This window comes from Mauremys mutica, chromosome 4, assembly GCF_020497125.1.
Source record: "Mauremys mutica isolate MM-2020 ecotype Southern chromosome 4, ASM2049712v1, whole genome shotgun sequence".
NCBI lineage: Eukaryota > Metazoa > Chordata > Testudines > Geoemydidae > Mauremys > Mauremys mutica.
Window position 1 is genome coordinate 4,928,972 of NC_059075.1, and position 19,335 is coordinate 4,948,306.

The window sequence follows — 19,335 nt, forward strand, 5'->3', positions numbered from 1 at the left end:
CTCATCATTCCAGGCCCATCTGTCTGGGCGACGTAGCCTAGCATTAGGGCCAGACTATCATAGCTTTCCCGTGAACAGTATACTTGAGGTGGGTGGGGAGAGGAACCGTTTGAACAGAATTTGATAAAAACAAGATTTCTTGCAATAGATCCCACCACGCAAACATTAGGAGTAGAACTGGTGCCCTCCCATGGGTTGCTGAGAGCAGGTGCAGAGAGCTTGCTCTGCATTAGGGTCGCACCACTGTAGGGATTGTGCAGGGTATGCTCTCTCCCGACCAACTGGTTTTGAAGGCTCATTAATTTCCAGGCTGCAGGTCTCTCCCCCTGGCTGACTTCTCAAGCCCAGCTAGTAACCAGGGACAGCCTGATTCTTATTTTCTGCATGCAATGCCTTTAAAAAAAATTACAGCTATAGATAGAGATACTCACCCACAAATCACAGGATACTTTAGCTGACACTTGAGACAGGAAAAAAAATATCTTCCCCTTCTATAGCACCCTCTTGCTAAGAGTCCCTATGCCCATTCCACACAATATTGAAAATAACTCTCACAACACCTCTGCAAGGTAGGTTCATGATCATTATCTCCTCTTTCAGAAGGGAAAACTGAGGCACAGGCAAGCACAGAATCCAGAACTTCTGACTCCAAGATTATTCACATGCATGTTGTAACATACACATACATCGGTGTGCACTACAATAACTCCTGCTGTGAAAGCGTATGCCAGTCACTGGTATCCTATTCACCTCGTCAGGAAACAATGGGAACATAATATTTGTTTGGGTTTCATTATTTTTATCCCCAAGTGTTTGCTCTAGAAATGTTCTGTTAAGACTCTGGCTACCTACCAAGATGCCTTTTTGTCATTCTTTCCCTTTTCCAGAGCTTCCCCATCCAGAGAAATATTCGATGCATACAAAGGAAAAGTGTTAAGGCAAAGAACACACTGTCAGTCATTTTAAACGGAGGGGTGCAGGACACAGCTTTTCAGTTCAGGGTACGATTGTGTGCGATGAATACACTGGCAACATACGGACCTGGCCTCCCCCAGGCTGTCAACTTAGAGAGATCAAGGAAAAAGCAGCAGGAAAACACCGGGAAATGTAAATACTAGCCTTTTTAATGCGCACACTCCACAGATTGAAAACCCAACAGCCCCCATTGTATTTAACTATTTTTACCTACAGGGCTGGTTCTGAAAACAGATTCACACACAGACTTCAGTAGGTCTTCATGCAAGAGAAAGGATCTCTGTGTGTAATGCTGTTTTGCTAGAATAGGGCTCTTAATCCTGGCATGAAAGATACATTTCAACACCCACTGTTACCTACCCAACATTTGCCTCTTATACAGCATGCAATATATTCAATATACGCATTCACTAAATCCAGTCAGTGTTTTTCATTCTAAATTTCCAAATGATTTTGAAACACCTTTTGGCCAAGGTGTAACCTTTAAATCTGCCTTCTGTTATTCTGGGTGTGCATCCTGGCCTGGAATGCATAAATATGAGTGTCATAAGAGGATTAAGTAAATATGCTCTCAATGAAACAGTTAATACGCATTTGTAAAAATCTGGTAAATTGCCCTCCTGGAAAAAGGAATAAAGCGCTGCTTTTTTATACCACAATGCTCATTTTATACCATAAGCTGCTTCCCTTATAAAGGGGGACCTCCTCCGTGACCCAGGTAAATTTCTCAAGAGGAAAGTACAAAGGCTCCCTCCCGGAGGAGGAGGGGAAAGATTGGAGGTAGGTAATGAGGCACCTTCATGGAGAGGAGCTGCAGTTTATGATGAAATGGCACATGGCTTTTGGAGAGCTAAGAAAAGCTGGTTTCTGACCATAATTTATGAGTTAGATTTTATGACACAGTGGAGAAGCGGGGAGTGAGATGATGCCACCCAGACAGTGATACCTGCCAAAAAGGGGACCAGGGATTTTTACAATTTAACACCTGAGAGATCGGGAGACCCAGAGACCAGGGTTGGGATGCAGCCTGTATCTCAAGAAGCTTGGGGTGGGGGAGAAAACTGTGTCTCCAGAAAATAGCTCTTCAGCACAAAGGCCATTGCCAGTATAGTAAGTACCTCAAAGCTACAGCTGTATAGAAAGCGAGGAGTTCTCCTGAAATGGATGGCACCACAGAGACAATGGATGCAGGCTCGGCGAGCGGCTCTGTGGAGATTGTTTGTCCGACCAAGATGGAGGCACAGAAGCGTGCTCTCTCTCCAGGGACATGTGAGAACATAACAGATACATTTTCCTTTTCTATGGGTTAAGATGAGGCAGCCTGTCCTGCGTAATCTGTAGTGAGCTTAAACTCAGATGCAAGACGACTGACATTCAATTCTGTTTTGTTCAACTTTTCTCACTGCTTTAATTCTTCAAATAAACTCACTTTACTAAGGGATCTTCTGTGTGTTTGGAAGGGTTAACCCAGCTGTTCCACTGCCGAGAAAGACCGGCACAGGGAGCCACACGCATATGGCCCTACCAGGTGAAGGAGTCTGGAAGTTCAAGACACCCACCCTTTTTTCGGTCTATAAGGGCCAAGGTCACAAGTGTCACCCTTGAGAAAGGTTTTTATAGATTCCAAGGCAGGAGGGACCAATGTGATCATCTAATTTGACTTCCTGTAGTAACACAGGCCATAGAACTTCCCCAAAATAAATCCTAGAGCAGATTTTCAGGAAAAAAAAATCCAGTCTTGATTTAAATATCATTAGTGATGGAGGGAGAATTCAACACGATACCCGAGAATTTGTTCCAATGGTTAATTACTCTCACTGCTGAAAATTTACAACTTATTTCTAGTTTGAATTTGTCTAGCTTCAACTTCCAGCCACTAGATCGTGTTAGACCTTTCGCTGCTAGACTGAAGAGCCCGTTATTAAATATCTGTTGCCCATGTAGATACTGAGGGACAGTAATCAAGTCACCCCTTAACTTTCTCTTTGGTAAACTAAATAGCTCGAACTCCCGGAGGCTATCACTATAAGGCAGGTTTTCTAATCCTTTAATCACTCCCATGGTTCTTCTCTGGACTCTAATTTGTCAACATCCTTGAACTGTGGGCACCAGAACTGGACTCAGGATTCCAGCAGTGGTCACACCAGTGCCAAATATAGAGGTAAAATAATCTCTCTGCTCTACTCCCTGGTGAGTTGCAATAGGTGAAAGGGGAGCCTGGGAGCCATTGAGCTGAGAGACTGAGTGGGAACAGGAGGTACTACTGGTCCAAATTTCACATAAGGATATATTTCAGTGTAGGACTTCTTTATTTACCAGTGCTGCTGTATGTCTCCAAGACTCCACACACATTAACTAGTTGGTGGTGGTGCTTTCATAAGCTCAAAGGATGGTTTGTTGAAAGTTAAGAAAACAAGCATCAATATCAGTTGAGTTCCTCTGGGCCTTAAATGTCAGATACCTTTTACAATGGCCAACAATATTCGACAGGGGGAACAGGAAGGTGTGTATGATGCGCTCTTGTTTTATGAAGCAGTTTTTAGACTTCTAACATTGCAAAGCATTTATGTAAGACCTCTTTAAATGTGTATGCCCACATGTGCCTTTCATTCAACCTAAATAAATGAGTATGGTCAGGCGACATCTGTGCTTCCACATAACTGAAAGAGGCCACTATGGTGCAATGCTAGAGCCAGTCTGAATTCCGTCGTCGTGCATCCCAATGCCGCTAGGTATTTACAGCAGTCTGTTGCTACTGTGTTAAAGCTGTTGTTATACCTGCTCTGACCTAACAACCCTGCTTAGTCAGCAGGGGCTTCGCCTTTTGCTTCATCTGGCTTCCCAATATATCTGGAGTCCACAAACATCGAGATTCTTTTAAAGTTTAATAAGAAGCCAAGATTGCTTTTTAAGAGGCTGCCCGGGGTTTGGCCTGGAATGAAAATAAGGATTCCATCAGCCCTACCCAATTATCTATCTTTTTAAAGCTCAAACACACGGGCATCACCCACAAAGAGGCCGCTGCTGCTATTTTTAGGCATGCCAGCCAAGCGTGAACGCTAAAAGCAGGGTCTTGAATTGATACACTTTGCTAGGAAAGGTGTATCTGAAGGACTCCCTGAAAACGCTCTAATCGGGATTCAGAAATATTGTAGGCAGGTTTGAAACGAATGGAAATAAAGCCAGCCCTCTGGGGTAGACAATTATCTGCTAGACTGTATATGATGTAAACCACTCATTCTTGAAACAGTTCTGTTCCCTTCAATCCACACAGGACTTAGATCCCTGGCTATCTATAGAACGATTGCTTAGTTTAACTCTTCAGAGGTGCTCCGTTCACATTCATATTTGTATGAAATACATATTTTACATATCCTGGAGCAGAAAAAGAATAAACCAGCACACTCAGATCACACCCAGTTACATATCAGAATAATAAGCAGGTTAATAACTTTAACAACACCTCAAAATATAATCAGGGGTAACTGAAAATAATACAAAAGGAACACGTAGCCCATCCTCCGTTTGTGGGAGTGCAGGAATGAGATGGATACATACTTACCCCGATTTTGCCTATTTCCAAATATGGAGGCTATCCCACCCTTAGGCTCTGATCCTGCGGTGAGCTCTGTGTGGTTGAACCACCGTGCCCAGGCAGAGCCCCACTGACTTTAGGGGGTCCCCCTAAAGGGGAGGGGGGCTGCCCACACAGAGGCAATTGCAGAATTGGGACCTTCAATAGCTGCCAACAGTTCACACACAGTAAAAAACATCTTGCATAAAGCTTATTATTAACACCTTGGTGCCAGGAAATGCAGGCCAAAACCAAGCATGGTAATAAAAACCCTAAAGGTCAAACTTTTATCCTAATTGCAAGAATATTTCCCCCTTGTCCCTTCACAGCTGAAATTGTCAACATTATGGAGCAGCAACTGTTTCTTCCCTCACTAAGGTTACAGCCAAGTTTACATAAGCATCCCAATTTTGCTCTTCTTTCTACAACCCACAGGCATAGGAATCTCTGCCCCAGACCTGGTAAATTAGCTCTAAAACCAAGATAACATTTTCTATTGCATTTGAAGTCATGTGGACACAGGGGTTCCTGAACTGTGATATCCTAAAGATAAAGGGGTCCACCAAATTCCAGAAAAATCTTTAACTTGCTTGACTATTTTGTACCAAACAACAAAACACAGAAAAGAGTTTTGTTTTAAAACCTAGTTTTGTGGCACGCTCCAGATCAGATCTAGTGCACAGGACTGATGATTAGGCAATTAAACTCAAACTATAAAAGTTATTAAGATTTTAAATAGCAACATCGAGATGCCTCATTGGCTCAGACAAGTTTAAAATAAAACATTCGAGGATTTCAGGAGCACTCAGCTTTCTTTAGGGAAGTAATGAACTGATTTGCACAAGAGCTCAGCTGTCATGAAAGCACCCAGGCCTTAAACCTGCAGTTGATTCCATAGATGGTTCTCTTGGCCTCCCCACACCCTGCAGCAGTCAGAATCAAAGAACTGGAAGGGACCTCGAGAGGTCTCTAGTCCAGTCCCCTGCCCTCATGGCAGGACTAAGTATTATCTAGACCATCCCTGACAGGTGTTTGTCCAACCTGCTCTTAAAAATCCCCAATGATCGAGATTCCACAAGCATCCTGGGCAATTTATTCCAGTGTTTAACCACTCTGACAGTTAGGAAGTTTTTCCTCTTGTCCAACCTAGACCTCCCTTGCTGCAGTTTAAACCCATTGCTTCTTGTCCTGTCCTCAGAGGTTAAGAACAACTATTTTTCTCCCTCCTCCTTGTAACAACCTTTTATATACGTGAAAACTGTTGTCACGTCCCCTCTCAGTCTTCTCTTCTCCAGACTAAACAAACCCAGTTTTTTTTTCAATCTTTCCTTATAGGTCATGTTTTCTAGACCTTTAATCATTTGTGTTGCTCTTCTCTGGACTCTCTCCAATTTGTCCACATGCATTTGTGAGAATTCGGCAGCTTGCAGTGGTCTAAAAACCTTGCCCCAACTCTCCAGCCCCATTTTTTTTTGTGGAGACACGCATCCCACGTAAGCCAATCACTAGGAAAGACTCATCAGGGGGAAAAGGAGGGTCCCCCACCTACTACAAAACTGAAGTGCTCTTTATGTTCCTACCCTCAGTTACAAAACACTCCCTATGTGTCTTCCCAAGCTCCACGCTGGAGAGCAGGACATAGGAGACAATAATAATAATCTTCTAATCAAGCGGGGGAATGTCTCCCTTTATTCTCCGCTACCCTCTCCCTATAGAACTCCTGCTTCCCGGGGTCCTAGCAGACACATGGGAGCAGATCAACAGGAGGCGGGAGCTGGGGCGAATGAAGAATGCAGAGGGGAACTGGAGGAGGAGAGTATGAGGGACAGCAGAGCAGGGGCCGTGGAGAAGAGGGAGCATGGAGGGTGCCAGCTGAGCGTGAAGGGTGGTGGAGAAGCGAACGAAGGGGAAAGCAGAGCAGGAGTGAGGATTAATGGAAAGCTTATAATGGGCACATCAGGGGCCTCAAGAATCCCTCCCAGCCACAGAGCTGCCATTCAATGAACCTAAACAGGCTCATGGGGGGTTGATCATTCTTTTGGAGTCATCAGGAATGAGCAAGTCTTGCTGAGGGTGCAGGGCGGGGTTCTGAAGGGCCTCCCTGAATATCGGAGGAATTGGCATGAAGACTTCATTCAGCTTGTGGGCCCTGAGCAACCCAGACTCTCTCACTCCTGCATCTGTAACCAAGAGTCACCTTCTTAGTAATGGCAAAACTAGGATGCTTTATTCTGAGTTGGACCTGGAGTTGAAATTTCCATCAGTCCCACGTGGAGTAACTTGTGGGATGGTCACTATCATTCCAGTCAGTGCTCCAAGGGCTAATGGACCCTGGAGCAGACTGGAATGTGGAAAAAAATGGGAATTTTTACTTTTCATCCAAATTTTGTTCCTATCAACATTTTCCAAGCAGCTGGGAGACACACACCGCTAGCAATTCTACAGCAGAGACATGCAACCAGCCACAAAACAAAATGCTCTTGCCCTTTCTTCAAGAAACCACTTGCTCGCTGTACAAATAAAGTGGTTTTTCAAACTTTAAGTCGTAAGCAGACAATTTCATGTAGCTCTTAGAAATATCCAAAGCAACACGTAACCCACATTAAAATAGTGTGGCTCTGTCTCCCTCTAGTGGCTAGACTACACAGAGGATTAGGAGTAGTGCAAGTCGGGAAATGGTTTTGTTGAGGTGAGGACACTTGCCCATGTAAAATTTCAATAAAAACTAAAATCCTTCTCCCCAGTTTTTGTCTGCGACATGTTTTGCTGGGAAAAAAAAAAACAAGATTGTTTCTGGCTTTGGCCTGAAATTCCTCTTTTTCAGTTGCTAAAAAAAAGCCTAAATGACACAAATGGTTTCCCAGGGTACTGGGTTAATTACAATCCTTCCCCCGTTCAATTTTGACAAAAATGGACATTTTCCACAAAAATTTCCATGTAATTGAAAAACTAAATTTTTGACCAACTTTATTTGAAAGTCTTCTACTGGCTCTGATCTGAAGGACCTGGCATTTTACAGCTTAAATAGAAAAGGCTCATAGATCCAAAGGTTCCAGGTTCAATACTCTGTGGAGGACCTAATCTAGGGCATTGCTACAAATACAACTTACAATGCAGCTAAAAAGGAGCAAAGAACTGAACACAGAAAGTTCTAACTGCTCAATGATTGTAAAGTATTTTAGGTACCTTAGCTGGGAAACTTCAGACTTTCATTATTTTGTTTTTCTTTAAAATTTTCATTAGCTCTGAGTTTCCTAGGTTTTTTTAAAATCTAGGTTCAATCCAAAATTTGCATTTTGAGCCCACCTCCACAGCTGTCTGCTCAAAAATATTTGACCATAAAATAGTTGTCAGAACATGGACTGGTTTATCATGCCAAATCCTCAGGGACTTAATCATGGCCGAGACCTAAAAGTTATGACATGGTCAAGAAGCATGACAAATTCTCAAGCACAAGCAGTGGAATGAGCTGTAAATAGATAATAAATAATAATAGATCTCAGTAAATCCAAGAAGAACATGACAGCTAAAACAATTTATAAAGAGAATGAAGAATCTGATCCTCAGATCTAACCTCAGTCTAAGTTAAGAAGGATCCAAACTTTAAAATTGCAAACATTTCCAAAAGCAGCAAAGAATCCTGTGGCACCTTATAGACTAACAGACGTTTTGGAGCATGAGCTTTCGTGGGTGAATACCCACTTCGTCAGATGCATGTAGTGGAAATTTCCAGAGGCAGGTATATATATGCAAGCAAGAAGCAGGCTAGCGCTAATGAGGTTAGTTCAATCAGGGAGGATGAGGCCCTCTTCTAGCAGCTGAGGTGTGAAAACCAAGGGAGGAGAAACTGCTTTTGTAGTTGGTTTTCACACCTCAACTGCTAGAAGAGGGCCTCATCCTCCCTGATTGAACTAACCTCGTTATCTCTAGCCTGCTTCTTGCTTGTATATATATACCCGTCCCTGGAAACTTCCACTACATGCATCCGACGAAGTGGGGATTCACCCACGAAAGCTCATGCTCCAAAACGTCGGTTAGTCTATAAGGTGCCACAAGACTCTTTGCTGCTTTTACAGATCCAGACTAACACAGCTACCCCTCTGATACTAAACGTTTCCAAAACAACAGCTCTCAGAGCACTAATTATATGTTTAATGCAAGGCCAGGCTTTTATGTTACTTTTAATTAATGTGCCTAAAATTAAGAAATTAAGGAAATTCCAAGTGATGGATATTAAAAAGAGACCTTAAGTCACCATCATGATAATAAGACTCAAATATTTCCCTCTGAGGTTTTCAGCAGCTGGCTACCTGTAGCTGAACTCAGTGATCTACCCCTTAGGCCCTGGGTATACGGCAGATTCTGGGGAAGCAGAATACGTACAGAAGGGCATGTCTACACTAGGTTAGGTCAACTTACACCCACCGCAATCATTGCTGTTATGGTTCGTGTGCACACTGCCCTCCCTCTGTCGGTGCAGCGCCTCCGCACCAGGAACGCTTACTCCAACTTCAGTGGGGCAGTGTGGGGGGCTGAGCGCCTGAGCATGCAGCTTCCTGATGGAAGCCCAGCTGTCCCCTGGGATCCCCGCTCCCAGGAGCCTGGCTGCTTCCCCGGGCTCTTGGCTCCCGGCTGCAAGCTCTGTGCCCAGAGTCTGCCCTGCTCCCAGGGGTCTCAGTCAGCCGCGGGGCTCCCTGCGGGGAGCCGGGAGCCTTCCAGCAACTGCCAGGCTGCGCCCGCCCAGCTCCCCATTCCCAGCCAGGCTGCGCCTTCAGCTCCCGGCTCCCTGTGGGGAGCCCAGGGGTTGGTGCGAGGCTCCCGGGAGCCGCCTGGGCTCCAGGGGTAGAACTCCCTGCTGGGAGGCCCAGCTGCGGTGGGGAGCGGAGAGCCTGTGGGGAGCAACCAGACTCCCAGCGGGGAGCTGAGAGCCGGGGCAGGCAGCCAGCCCCCAGTGGTGGGCAGTGAGGAGCCAGGAGCCTCCAGGAAGCACCAGGCTCCAAGAGGGGAGTGTGCAGCCTGGCTTGGAGCAGGGGCGGGGGGGGGAGGGGAGGAGATTGGACTGGAGCCCCCCCCACCCGGTGACAGCCCAGCTTTCTCGTCAATTGGACTCATGAAATTGACAAGAATGACAGCCAACAGCCAATGTAATTAACAGTGTCTACATGGACGCTGCGTCGCCCTAAGCACACCGACATCAAGGCCTGCGCCTCTCGTGGAGGTGGAATTATCACATCAGCGGGAGCAAGGCTGCAGAGTGAACACTAATGCTACGTTGACAGCACCACTTACATTGACAAAACTTATGTTGCTCAAGGGTGCGGGGAAAAACCCAACAACCCCTCAGCACTGTAAGTTTCGCCAGCATAAGCGCTCACGTGCACTGCTGGTGGGAGAGCGTCTCCTGCCAATCGTTGAGGTGGTTTTATTATGTTGACGGAAGAGCTCTCTCCCATCAGCACAGAGCGGCTGCAGGAGTGATTTTACAGCCGCGCGGCTGCATCGATACAGCTTTGCCGCTGTAAGCCTGCTAGGGTAGACACGGCCTACGTGTGTGCGTGTATGGATGGTACTTAGCACATCAAGTAGAAGGTGTTAGATTTGGTTCTTAAGCAAGGTTACCAACAATCATTTGGCCCACTGGACTCTGTAACAATCTGTAATAAAGGAACAAATGATTAAAACAGTGTTTGTTGTAGCCATGTCGGTCTCAGGATATTAGAGTGACAAAGTGGGTGAGGTCCAGTAAAAGATATGACTTCACCCATCCTGTCTCTCTATTTATTAAAACACCTGTTAATCCTTTAGGAACAATTTATAAATTCACCATTGATATAGTGTGATTAATCTGGTGAATTAAACAAGGCACATCAGTAAACCGAGTGAATAAAAGAGTGGGCTGGGAGTCTCTTTAGGGAAGGAAAACGCAGTTTACTCACATTTTAAAAACTGATAACTAACCTAACAGCAGATACAACTGGTCTTCTAAACCAGCAAACTATCCTACCCTACGTCAAAAAGCAATAGGGTGCTTTTACTGCTGATGAAATCTGTACATGAGACTCACACTTCTTGAAATCTTATAGCGGCCCATCGGCTTACTTTTTAGAGGGTTCAGTAAAAGAAAAACAAAACGGTCACTAATTGAGAACTCTGCTGTCCTTTTAAAAACCATCTTTGAGACAGTGCCTCTTACATTATAGGATCCTCCAAATGTTCACTGCAAGGACCTTCTCCTTTGAAGTAGTAAAAAGAAAAGACTTTGATCCTGTTTTCTTTATCCTGTGGGCCGTGTAAATGTATGTGCATTAGGCACTCAAAACTTCCCACTGTGCTATCGGCAGGTACAACCATACTGAGTATAGACACGAATGCCGGGGAAAAGTTCACAAGACATCTAGTGGGAAATGCTCAATCCACTAATGAGAAGGGACCATATTTCACTTCTGTGACTAGTTTTGTCTTTGTAGCTGGGACATGCACAGGTCAGAACCGGATTTGCTTTTCTGTTAGCCCAATGAACTGATTTTACTGCAAGCTCCCAGTGTGAGGAAATGGTCAATTCCATTCCCCATTCATTGCCTTTGTTCCATGGTTCTGGCGAAGGGTTTCGGAGACCAGACCCCTGGCTGCTCTGGCAAGCAATGTACCAAGTTCTACTGGGCACTCACTTTCCATGAGCGTGTGTGTTGTGTAGGAAAGACAGTACTACTGCTCACCTCACATACTCCATTTGGGGGAGAGTTTCAAAGGTACAAATGGACACCTGACTCCCTTTTATAGCGTTGCAAGTTTTCCCCTAAAGTCTCAGACGACTTCCTTTGCCTCTGGGCTCATTTTGTGCAGATAGTAAGAGGTCTGGGCTTTTATTGGTTTTTGAGGTTTATTAATTTTTGCTCACTTCCCTTGATTAAGCACAATAACTATTTCTGGATACAGTTTGTATAAACAATTGTATTATCCACAACACTTCATGGGGCTGTATTGTGCAGCAGAATGCATAGAAAGAAGACTCATCAAGGTCTCAACATGTTTGGGTTTTTTTGATGATGCATTCAACATGGAATACAGAGGTGCCCTGAGAAGGGCACCATTTATATATTTTTATAATAGGAGATATACCTATCTCCTAGAACTGGAAGGGACCCTGAAAGGTTATGGAGTCCAGCCTGCTGCCTTCATTAGCAGGAGCAAGTACTGATTTTTGCCCCAGATCCTTAAGTGGCCCCCTCCAGGATTGAACTCACAACCCTGGGTTTAGCAGGCCAATGCTCAAACCACTGAGTTATCCCTCCCCCTAACTATACTCCCCATTAACTAACAACAATGGAATCTGGAACACTGCACTTGCTGCAGGCAACTGTTGATGTGTCCGGGGCAATCCCTGTACGTGTGGAGAACACAGGAGCACTGGGAACTGGGGAGTAGTGACTGCACGCACTCACAGCATATCCTGATCGCACTGATCTCAAGGGCAAAACTTCCCTTTCCAAGGTGCTCCATCAGCTCCTAACTAATAAATGTGCCTCGTCATAATACTATTCACTTTTTTCAACGCAAGAGTCTGAACTTGCAACCCCTACCCATGTGAACAGCCCCTTGAACATCAGTGGGAATATTCACAGGAGTTAAGATTACTTGCAGGGGTAAAGGCTGCAGAATTGGACCCAGAGTGTTATCTCTGAACTACACTGCAAGAGTTTGAGTGTTTGTACTTTGGGGCTCCCCACTTCCTTAGTATTCCTTGGCCCCCTTCACACAATGCCAGACAGTAGAGGAGGTAAATGGAAACTGCGAGCTGTTTACTTACAGTACACATCCACTCGGATTGATTTGATAGCTGGGGAACCCAAACCATTCTCCGCCTTGCAGTAGTAGCGGCCTCCTTGGTGTCGCTGGATATTTGTAATCCTCAGAGTTTCATTGAAGACACTCGAGTCTTGGAATCTGTCAGAGGCACTTCCTGCTGTTTTCGTCCACCTGATCTGAGCAAGCATCGAAAAAGATTGTTACTTTAGGTTGACAGTTTGTAAAAATGAATGCAGTGCAGCTCCAGAGATTCCTCTACAAACCTGAGAGCAGCATGGGTCCTGTGGCTATGAGAAATCAAAGAATACCAGGAGTAGGGTCCTGAAACTAGTCTCTGTTAGCAATAGCTGATTACTCTAGTTGGAAATACCTTGTAAAGAAAACTGTCCTGCTGGTGAGGGCTATATGTGATGACACAACCACCAACAGTAACCCATCTGCTTAAATAGCTGCAGAAAAACCCTGTATGAGCAGAATTAAGCAGAGCACATCAGGTCTAGTCCTGTGCTGTTCTTTTCAATATTTTATATTGAATTTATTTTTGTATTGTTCTACCTAGGTTTATATATACAAATATTTCAATGTGCCAAAGCACTAGTTATAATAGATACATTTTCTGAGATTTTGAGCCCCTGCAGCTCCCATTGAAGTCAAATTAATGAAAATCAGACCACAAATTTCTATTTGGAAACATTTTAAAACATAACAGAAGCCTCCAGCTGCTTTTCAATAGCCATATCAAACAGTGTCTTACAATTTCAGGCAGCTGTCTATACCTGGGGGCGGGGGAGGAGTTAAAATAGTTACTTGGCTTTTTTTTTTTTAATTGTCTGTTCCAATAATTAGAACTTCTCCTACATCAATAATTATTTTCCAAAAAAGTGCAAACTTTTCAAAGTGAACACTTCTGTTAAACTGCCAACACAGTTGGGATGCCTATAACATTCTATTACGAACAATGGAATTCTTTTAAACACAGCTGTGCACAACAGAATCCGCTCTGGTAATGATACAGACAGTTACTATGGTATGACTCAGTTAAAAGTTTGTACAATTGAATGAAACATGCATTGAAAATACTTGAGCAAGTTGCAATGGCCGCACTTCACAGCACAAGAAAAGGGACATGTTCGGCCCAACATTCCGTGCCATTAAACCAGTTTGACACCAAGTCGCTCCACTGACTTCACAGCTACGCTTCAGTTCCAGCGGTGCCAACGACTGGCCTAGTTATTTTGTGAACGACTTTTCCATCTCACGTTCAACAATGATGCAAAGTCTCTGTTGGAATTACAAGTCGAACGAAACAGTTTCTTGTTAAAAAGCAAACTTCTGGCAAATGCCACTTAAAGGAAAATGGTCTCAATAGTGTTTTCTCTTGCTGAGTCTCTGGCCATCTCCACGTAGCTGTTAAAGGGATTTCTTTTTCAACTAGCAGTGAATGCCAATGGAAGAAGGGACTGGATCCCTAACCTTATGGACAACACATTACAGAAGTAGTGAAGTAATTATTGGTAAAATATCCTGCTGGGCATGCTTGTTAATGTGGTTACAGTTAGTTTGTTATATACTGGAAAAAATTAAATATCTCATTCTGTGAACCATTAATGATGTTGAGTAGCACATTGTTGTTGTTGTTGATGTATATTACAGAACATCTAGAGACCCCAGCCAAGCTTGAGGGGCCCACCATGGGAGGCGTTGTACGGATACAGTGGCCTGGAAAGCTTACCAGATGAATAGACAAGAAAGATGTAGGTACAGAGAGGTGAAGTCACTTGCCCAGAGCAACACAGCAGATCAATGGCAGAGCTAGCAAAAGAAACCAGGGTCCAATGGACTAGACTGATTCTCACTGAACAACACCATTATCCATGGACTGCAGTGTTTCTACAGCACCTCTTCTGTGCTTCCTACTACAGCCCATCATGAAGTGCAGTTCGCTATCCTCCCAACCTCACGCACCACAGTACAGGAACGGTAACACTATCGGTCTCCCAAAAACTCCTCGAGCTTCCTTTCTCTCCCCCACCCCCCAAACACACACACACACACACACACACACACACACACACACACACACACACTCTGCACCGGTAAGAATCTGGTCCCCAATTAATATTATTCAACCAGTTCTATGCCTTCCACCATTGTGTGGTATGCGAGCATGATTTTCATCTGAAAAAAATACATGGAAACACACTAGATCCTGCACTGCTGGAACTTTTCCTATTTACCCACCTCTTCCAGCAGCTCTAAGCACCTTCGAAAGCGATGCCATTAAAAACTAAACAAACGTTTCCTACTTTCCCACAGGAACTCCTCCCTGAAAATTGCACTGGTCTAGAAGCCAAAACAGGCAACACTCAATCCTGGACCAACAACAGGGTTTGAAGTCCCACATTTTCTGATCCATTAGGAACCGAAATGGGAGCTTATATCTATATTCCCCCCCCCCCCCGCCCCCGGAAGGGCTGTAGGTTACAGACAGAAGAATAAAATTTTGAAAGCTCCCTAAAACATTTTGAATCTCTTTTATAAAATACACAGGGTATTAACAATATATGATGGTGTCGCATGCAGGCAGGCATTACATTCTTTGCAGCTGATCTGCGTAACTCAAACATAGCTGGACCACTCAGGAATAAAGCAAATACCTAAAACTCTTTATATACATTATTCTGTCTTTGTGTGAGAGAAATGCCATTACCACAGCTATATTTACAAATATTAATATGTTTGCATTTCTACTGTAAAGCCCTGGCTTTGGGGCATTTAAAGTCATCCATAAAAATGTGTTCCTGGTTAATTTTGCTATACGGAGTGTGCAGAAGGTTGCTGTCAAACTTTTATTTATTTATTTATTTAAAAATAAGCATTGGTTTAGTGTTAAGGGAACACAAAAAGGAGAAGATAGTCACTGAATCTCCTTCATGCTTTATTATTATTACTGTTATTGTTTGAACAAAAAATTGCCAGGCTGTTGTTAATTTAAATTAATTGTTTTAAAAGTAAAATAGAAAAATGTATCGAACAAATAGATTTTTGTTCTTTAAGGGGAAATATTTTTTCTTGAAAAATTCAAAAAGTTGGCATTTAGTACATCGAAAGAATCCGTCCCAGAATATTTCTTTTAAAATCACTCACTATTGTTACAATCTATCTAATCTTAGAAACAACATAGCCCAGTCTACGATTCCTTCATCCAATCCGTCCTCCAACACCATTTCACAGAGGTCTGACTTCTGATGGCCAGCATTAGCCCCTATAAGTGGATTTTCAGTTTTATGAGGATTCCTCACTTTTGGGGGGTTAATATTAATGATATGAAGTCATTTTGGAGCTGACCTCTACTTAGCAAGGAGGATGATCTTCCTAAGGGAAAAAGGTGTAAAATGGCCAACCAGGTTCTCTCTCTTTCAAGTGAGAGCAGCTCTGGGGGAAAAAAATAGCATGTTTACATTGCAGTTGATTTAATCTCAATTCATTATTCACATTGGCTTTAGCTCAATGTAAATACTACAATGATCTGATTCCAATCAATATAATATTATTTATTGAGCGCCAACAATGGAAAAAATATGACTAATGCACTAATGAAAGCAAATGAATACAGCAAAATAAGATGACTGAGCCTAGAGGTCTTACTCAAGGATAACTCCCTTCAAGATAGACCTGTGCTTTTTTGGTTCACTGGATTAAATTGAAAAAAATAAAATTTGTTTCAGGTCAAACTAAACATTTTGGGTCAAATGAAACACTTTGGTTACCTCAAGTGACTTTGAGAATAATTTGTGAACTTTCTTGGTTGACCCAAATCTGCATTTTGGGGGGGGGGGGGAAGTTTCATTTGAAATTTTTTACCCAGCTCTAATTATAGAAATTTAGGGGCTATAGTATGGCACCTGGTACAGTCAGTGGGTGATATGCAGAATGTCATTAAGTTCTTGCCCAATATCCATTGAACGAAAGCCCTTTCCTTGATTTCACTGGGCATTGGATCAGGCTCTAAATACCACGTGAGAAAGCTATCCGTCAGCACCGTTCCATACATCATTCCCATAGTATCTAAGCCCTCACAATTGTTAATGCCTTTCTCCTCTCAGCACCACCATGAGGTAAGGTGGTGCTTTTAATCTCTCCACCTCTCCTGTGAGCAACTGAGATGTAGAGAGACTAAACAGCTCACCCACGGGCACAAAGGAGATGTATAGTGGAACGGGGAATTAAACCCATATTTCCCAAGTCCCAGGCTCACCTTGATCATTTTATTCAAGTGTTCAGCCAGTTCCTGCATTGAAAATTTCCAGCTAATTGCTTTTATTGCTTAGTGGATATTTGCACGGTTCATAAATCCCAATATTTTCCAAAAATGTTGCCTACGGAACATGATTATTCATCCAAAACCATGTTGTGAATGTTTCTTATTCAGAATTTGTTTGAAAATTTCCATTGTCCCAGTACTGGAGCAGAAATAATACCACGTGAATTGTGTGACATTGCATGAAGGAAAAAATATTCAAAGAAAACAGCTTGCGAGCAACCAATGGGCTAAAGCTATACTTTTTCATAATGTGGCTTTTTACTGAAGTCACATCCATACATCATGACTTATACAAATCAGACTAATAATGCATGTTAATACAGAACACACATACATTCACCTACTGCATTGATCTTGGCCTATTAGGGTGAGATTTTCAAAACTGCTCAGAGTTGGCTGCTTATGTCACTTTTGAATAGCCTCCATTTTTGTTTTCACAAGATTCTGCTCTTTGTTTGTCATTCAGAATGCCAATAAAACTTCACCGTAAATGCTTATTACTAAGTAGGACATTAGCAGAAATCAGGGCTGGCTTATGAATGATTCACTTTTAAAGGTAGGTAAATTCATAATGAATATTTGTAATGAACAGTTCAACTAACTCTATGTAGATCAATCCATTGAGCCATCAAGACCCTTGCTAGTGTTTAAATGGTTTGAGCAGATACTGTGAGAAGTTCACAGTTATGATCCAGCGTATGGTTTCTGTCTTCAGAGTAAATTGCTTTTTTGCTTTAACTAGGATTCTTTGAAAAGCAGGTTCTCATCTTGTTTATTAATGGATGGGTCGGGGTAGTTGAACTAAAACTGATACACGTACACTATACATTGGATAGCACAAAACTGTTCTGCTGATGGGTCTGATTTTACAGGTTTCATCTGAGTAATCTACTCCTGTAGTCTTGGCTTAGGAACTAAAAAGAAAAAGTTGATTCCTGTCAGCTTTTTCCACATCACAGATGGCCAGTCAGAGAGCAGCAGCAAAACATATTTTCCTTATTTATTCGGAAAAGGAACCTTAAGAATTAAGGAATTATTTTAGGGCAGTTCTCTGGCCTGTGTTATGCAGGTCAGACTAGATGATCACTGTGGTCCCTTTTGAATTTAGAATCTATGAAAGACACGCAGAGGTTTACAGACCACAATGCATTGCAGAAGTATTGGCTCAAACACTGTATTGCCTCAAAAGTACCCAAAGCACATAGCCTGCTTGGTCAGCATCGATGGATTGGTTTTAAGCCACCATTCAATATTTCCAATAGATTTCGCAATGGATTTATTTTTCTTCTCTCGAAGTGATCAGAGGGAAAGGAGAAGTTTGGCAATCACTTTTTTACATTGCAAAGCGGAAACCTCTGTTAAGCACCAACTGCAAATATATAAAATAATCAGAATAAGGTTATCCCACATGCTCAGTGAGGAATCACGTTGGAATGGCTTGTAAACGTCCTACTCTCATGTCCATGAGAATTTTATGGTAAGGAAATCTCTGAGCCACCCTCCCAACATTGAAATCCCTGCCTCAGACCATGCAGCCTTTTTTGCATGCACACAGTCTGGAGTCAGCTAGGGGAGAGGCCAAAGCATAACTTCCTCCTCCCCTCCCCACCAAAAAGGATCTCAGTATAATGTAATTGGATTGGATGGGGACATTTGTCACACCAAGATTAATCTGAACCTTTACAAACAGCCAGGCTTTTTATTACAGATTGTTTTCTGCCTTTCTGACTGGATTATTTTTGCTTTCAGTTAAAGTTCTGGGTGATGGTTCTCGATCTGACCCATGAGTCGTTTGTATTTTCCGTAAAACACCTGGGCTTTCACTCAGATGACTCCTCTTTGGCTTCATTTAGCAAAACAGATTCAGAGAGTAGCTGCTACAATCACAGGGCAGGAAACTATAAGCCACAGCTCTCAGGACAGCAAGCTTTCCAGTGCACTTCTCCCCTACTGTCCTGCTGATAGACTTCCGTTTTCTCTTCCTTTCACACTCTCATTCTTGAGACGCCACAGCTGGCCTATAAGGTGGATAGAAAGCTGGTTAGATCGACGGGCTCAACGGGTAGTGATCAATGGCTCCATGTCTAGTTGGCAGCCGGTATCAAGCGGAGTGCCCCAAGGGTTAGTCCTGGGGCTGGTTTTGCTCAATATCTTCATTAATCATCTGGAGGATGGCATGGATTGCACCTTCAGCAAGCTCGCAGATGACACTAAACTGGGAGGAGTGGTAGATATGCTGGAGGATAGGGATAGGATACAGAGGAACCTAGACAAATTAGAGGATTGGGCCAAAAGAAATCTGATGAGGTTCAACAAGGACAAGTGCAGAGTCCTCCATTTAGGATGGAAGAATCCCATGCACTGCTACAGACTAGGGACCGAATGGCTAGGCAGCAGTTCTGCAGAAAAGGACCTAGGGATTACAGTAGACAAGAAGCTGGATATTAGCTTGCTAACAGCATTTTGGGCTGTATAAGTACGGGAATTGCCAGCAGATCAAGGGACGTGATCATTCCCCTCTATTCGGTATTGGTAAGGCCTCATCTGGAGTTCTGTGTCCAGTTTTGGGCCCCACACTACAGGAAGAACGTGGAAACATTTGAAAGAGTCCATCAGAGGGCAACAAAAATGATTAGGGGGCTGGAGCACATGACTT

The 19,335-nt window shown here is 43.3% G+C and overlaps 1 protein-coding gene across 4 annotated transcripts in view; it reads right to left on the reverse strand.

Annotated features, from left to right (window-relative positions):
- MDGA2 (MAM domain containing glycosylphosphatidylinositol anchor 2) overlaps positions 1–19,335 on the reverse strand; it is a 633,934-nt gene that overhangs the window by 332,590 nt on the left and 282,009 nt on the right. For all 4 annotated transcript variants that reach the window (XM_045015357.1, XM_045015355.1, XM_045015354.1 and 1 more), the window contains exon 3: positions 12,357–12,531. In XM_045015357.1, coding sequence (XP_044871292.1) covers positions 12,357–12,531 — 175 coding nt within the window. The remainder of the gene's footprint in view (positions 1–12,356; positions 12,532–19,335) is intronic.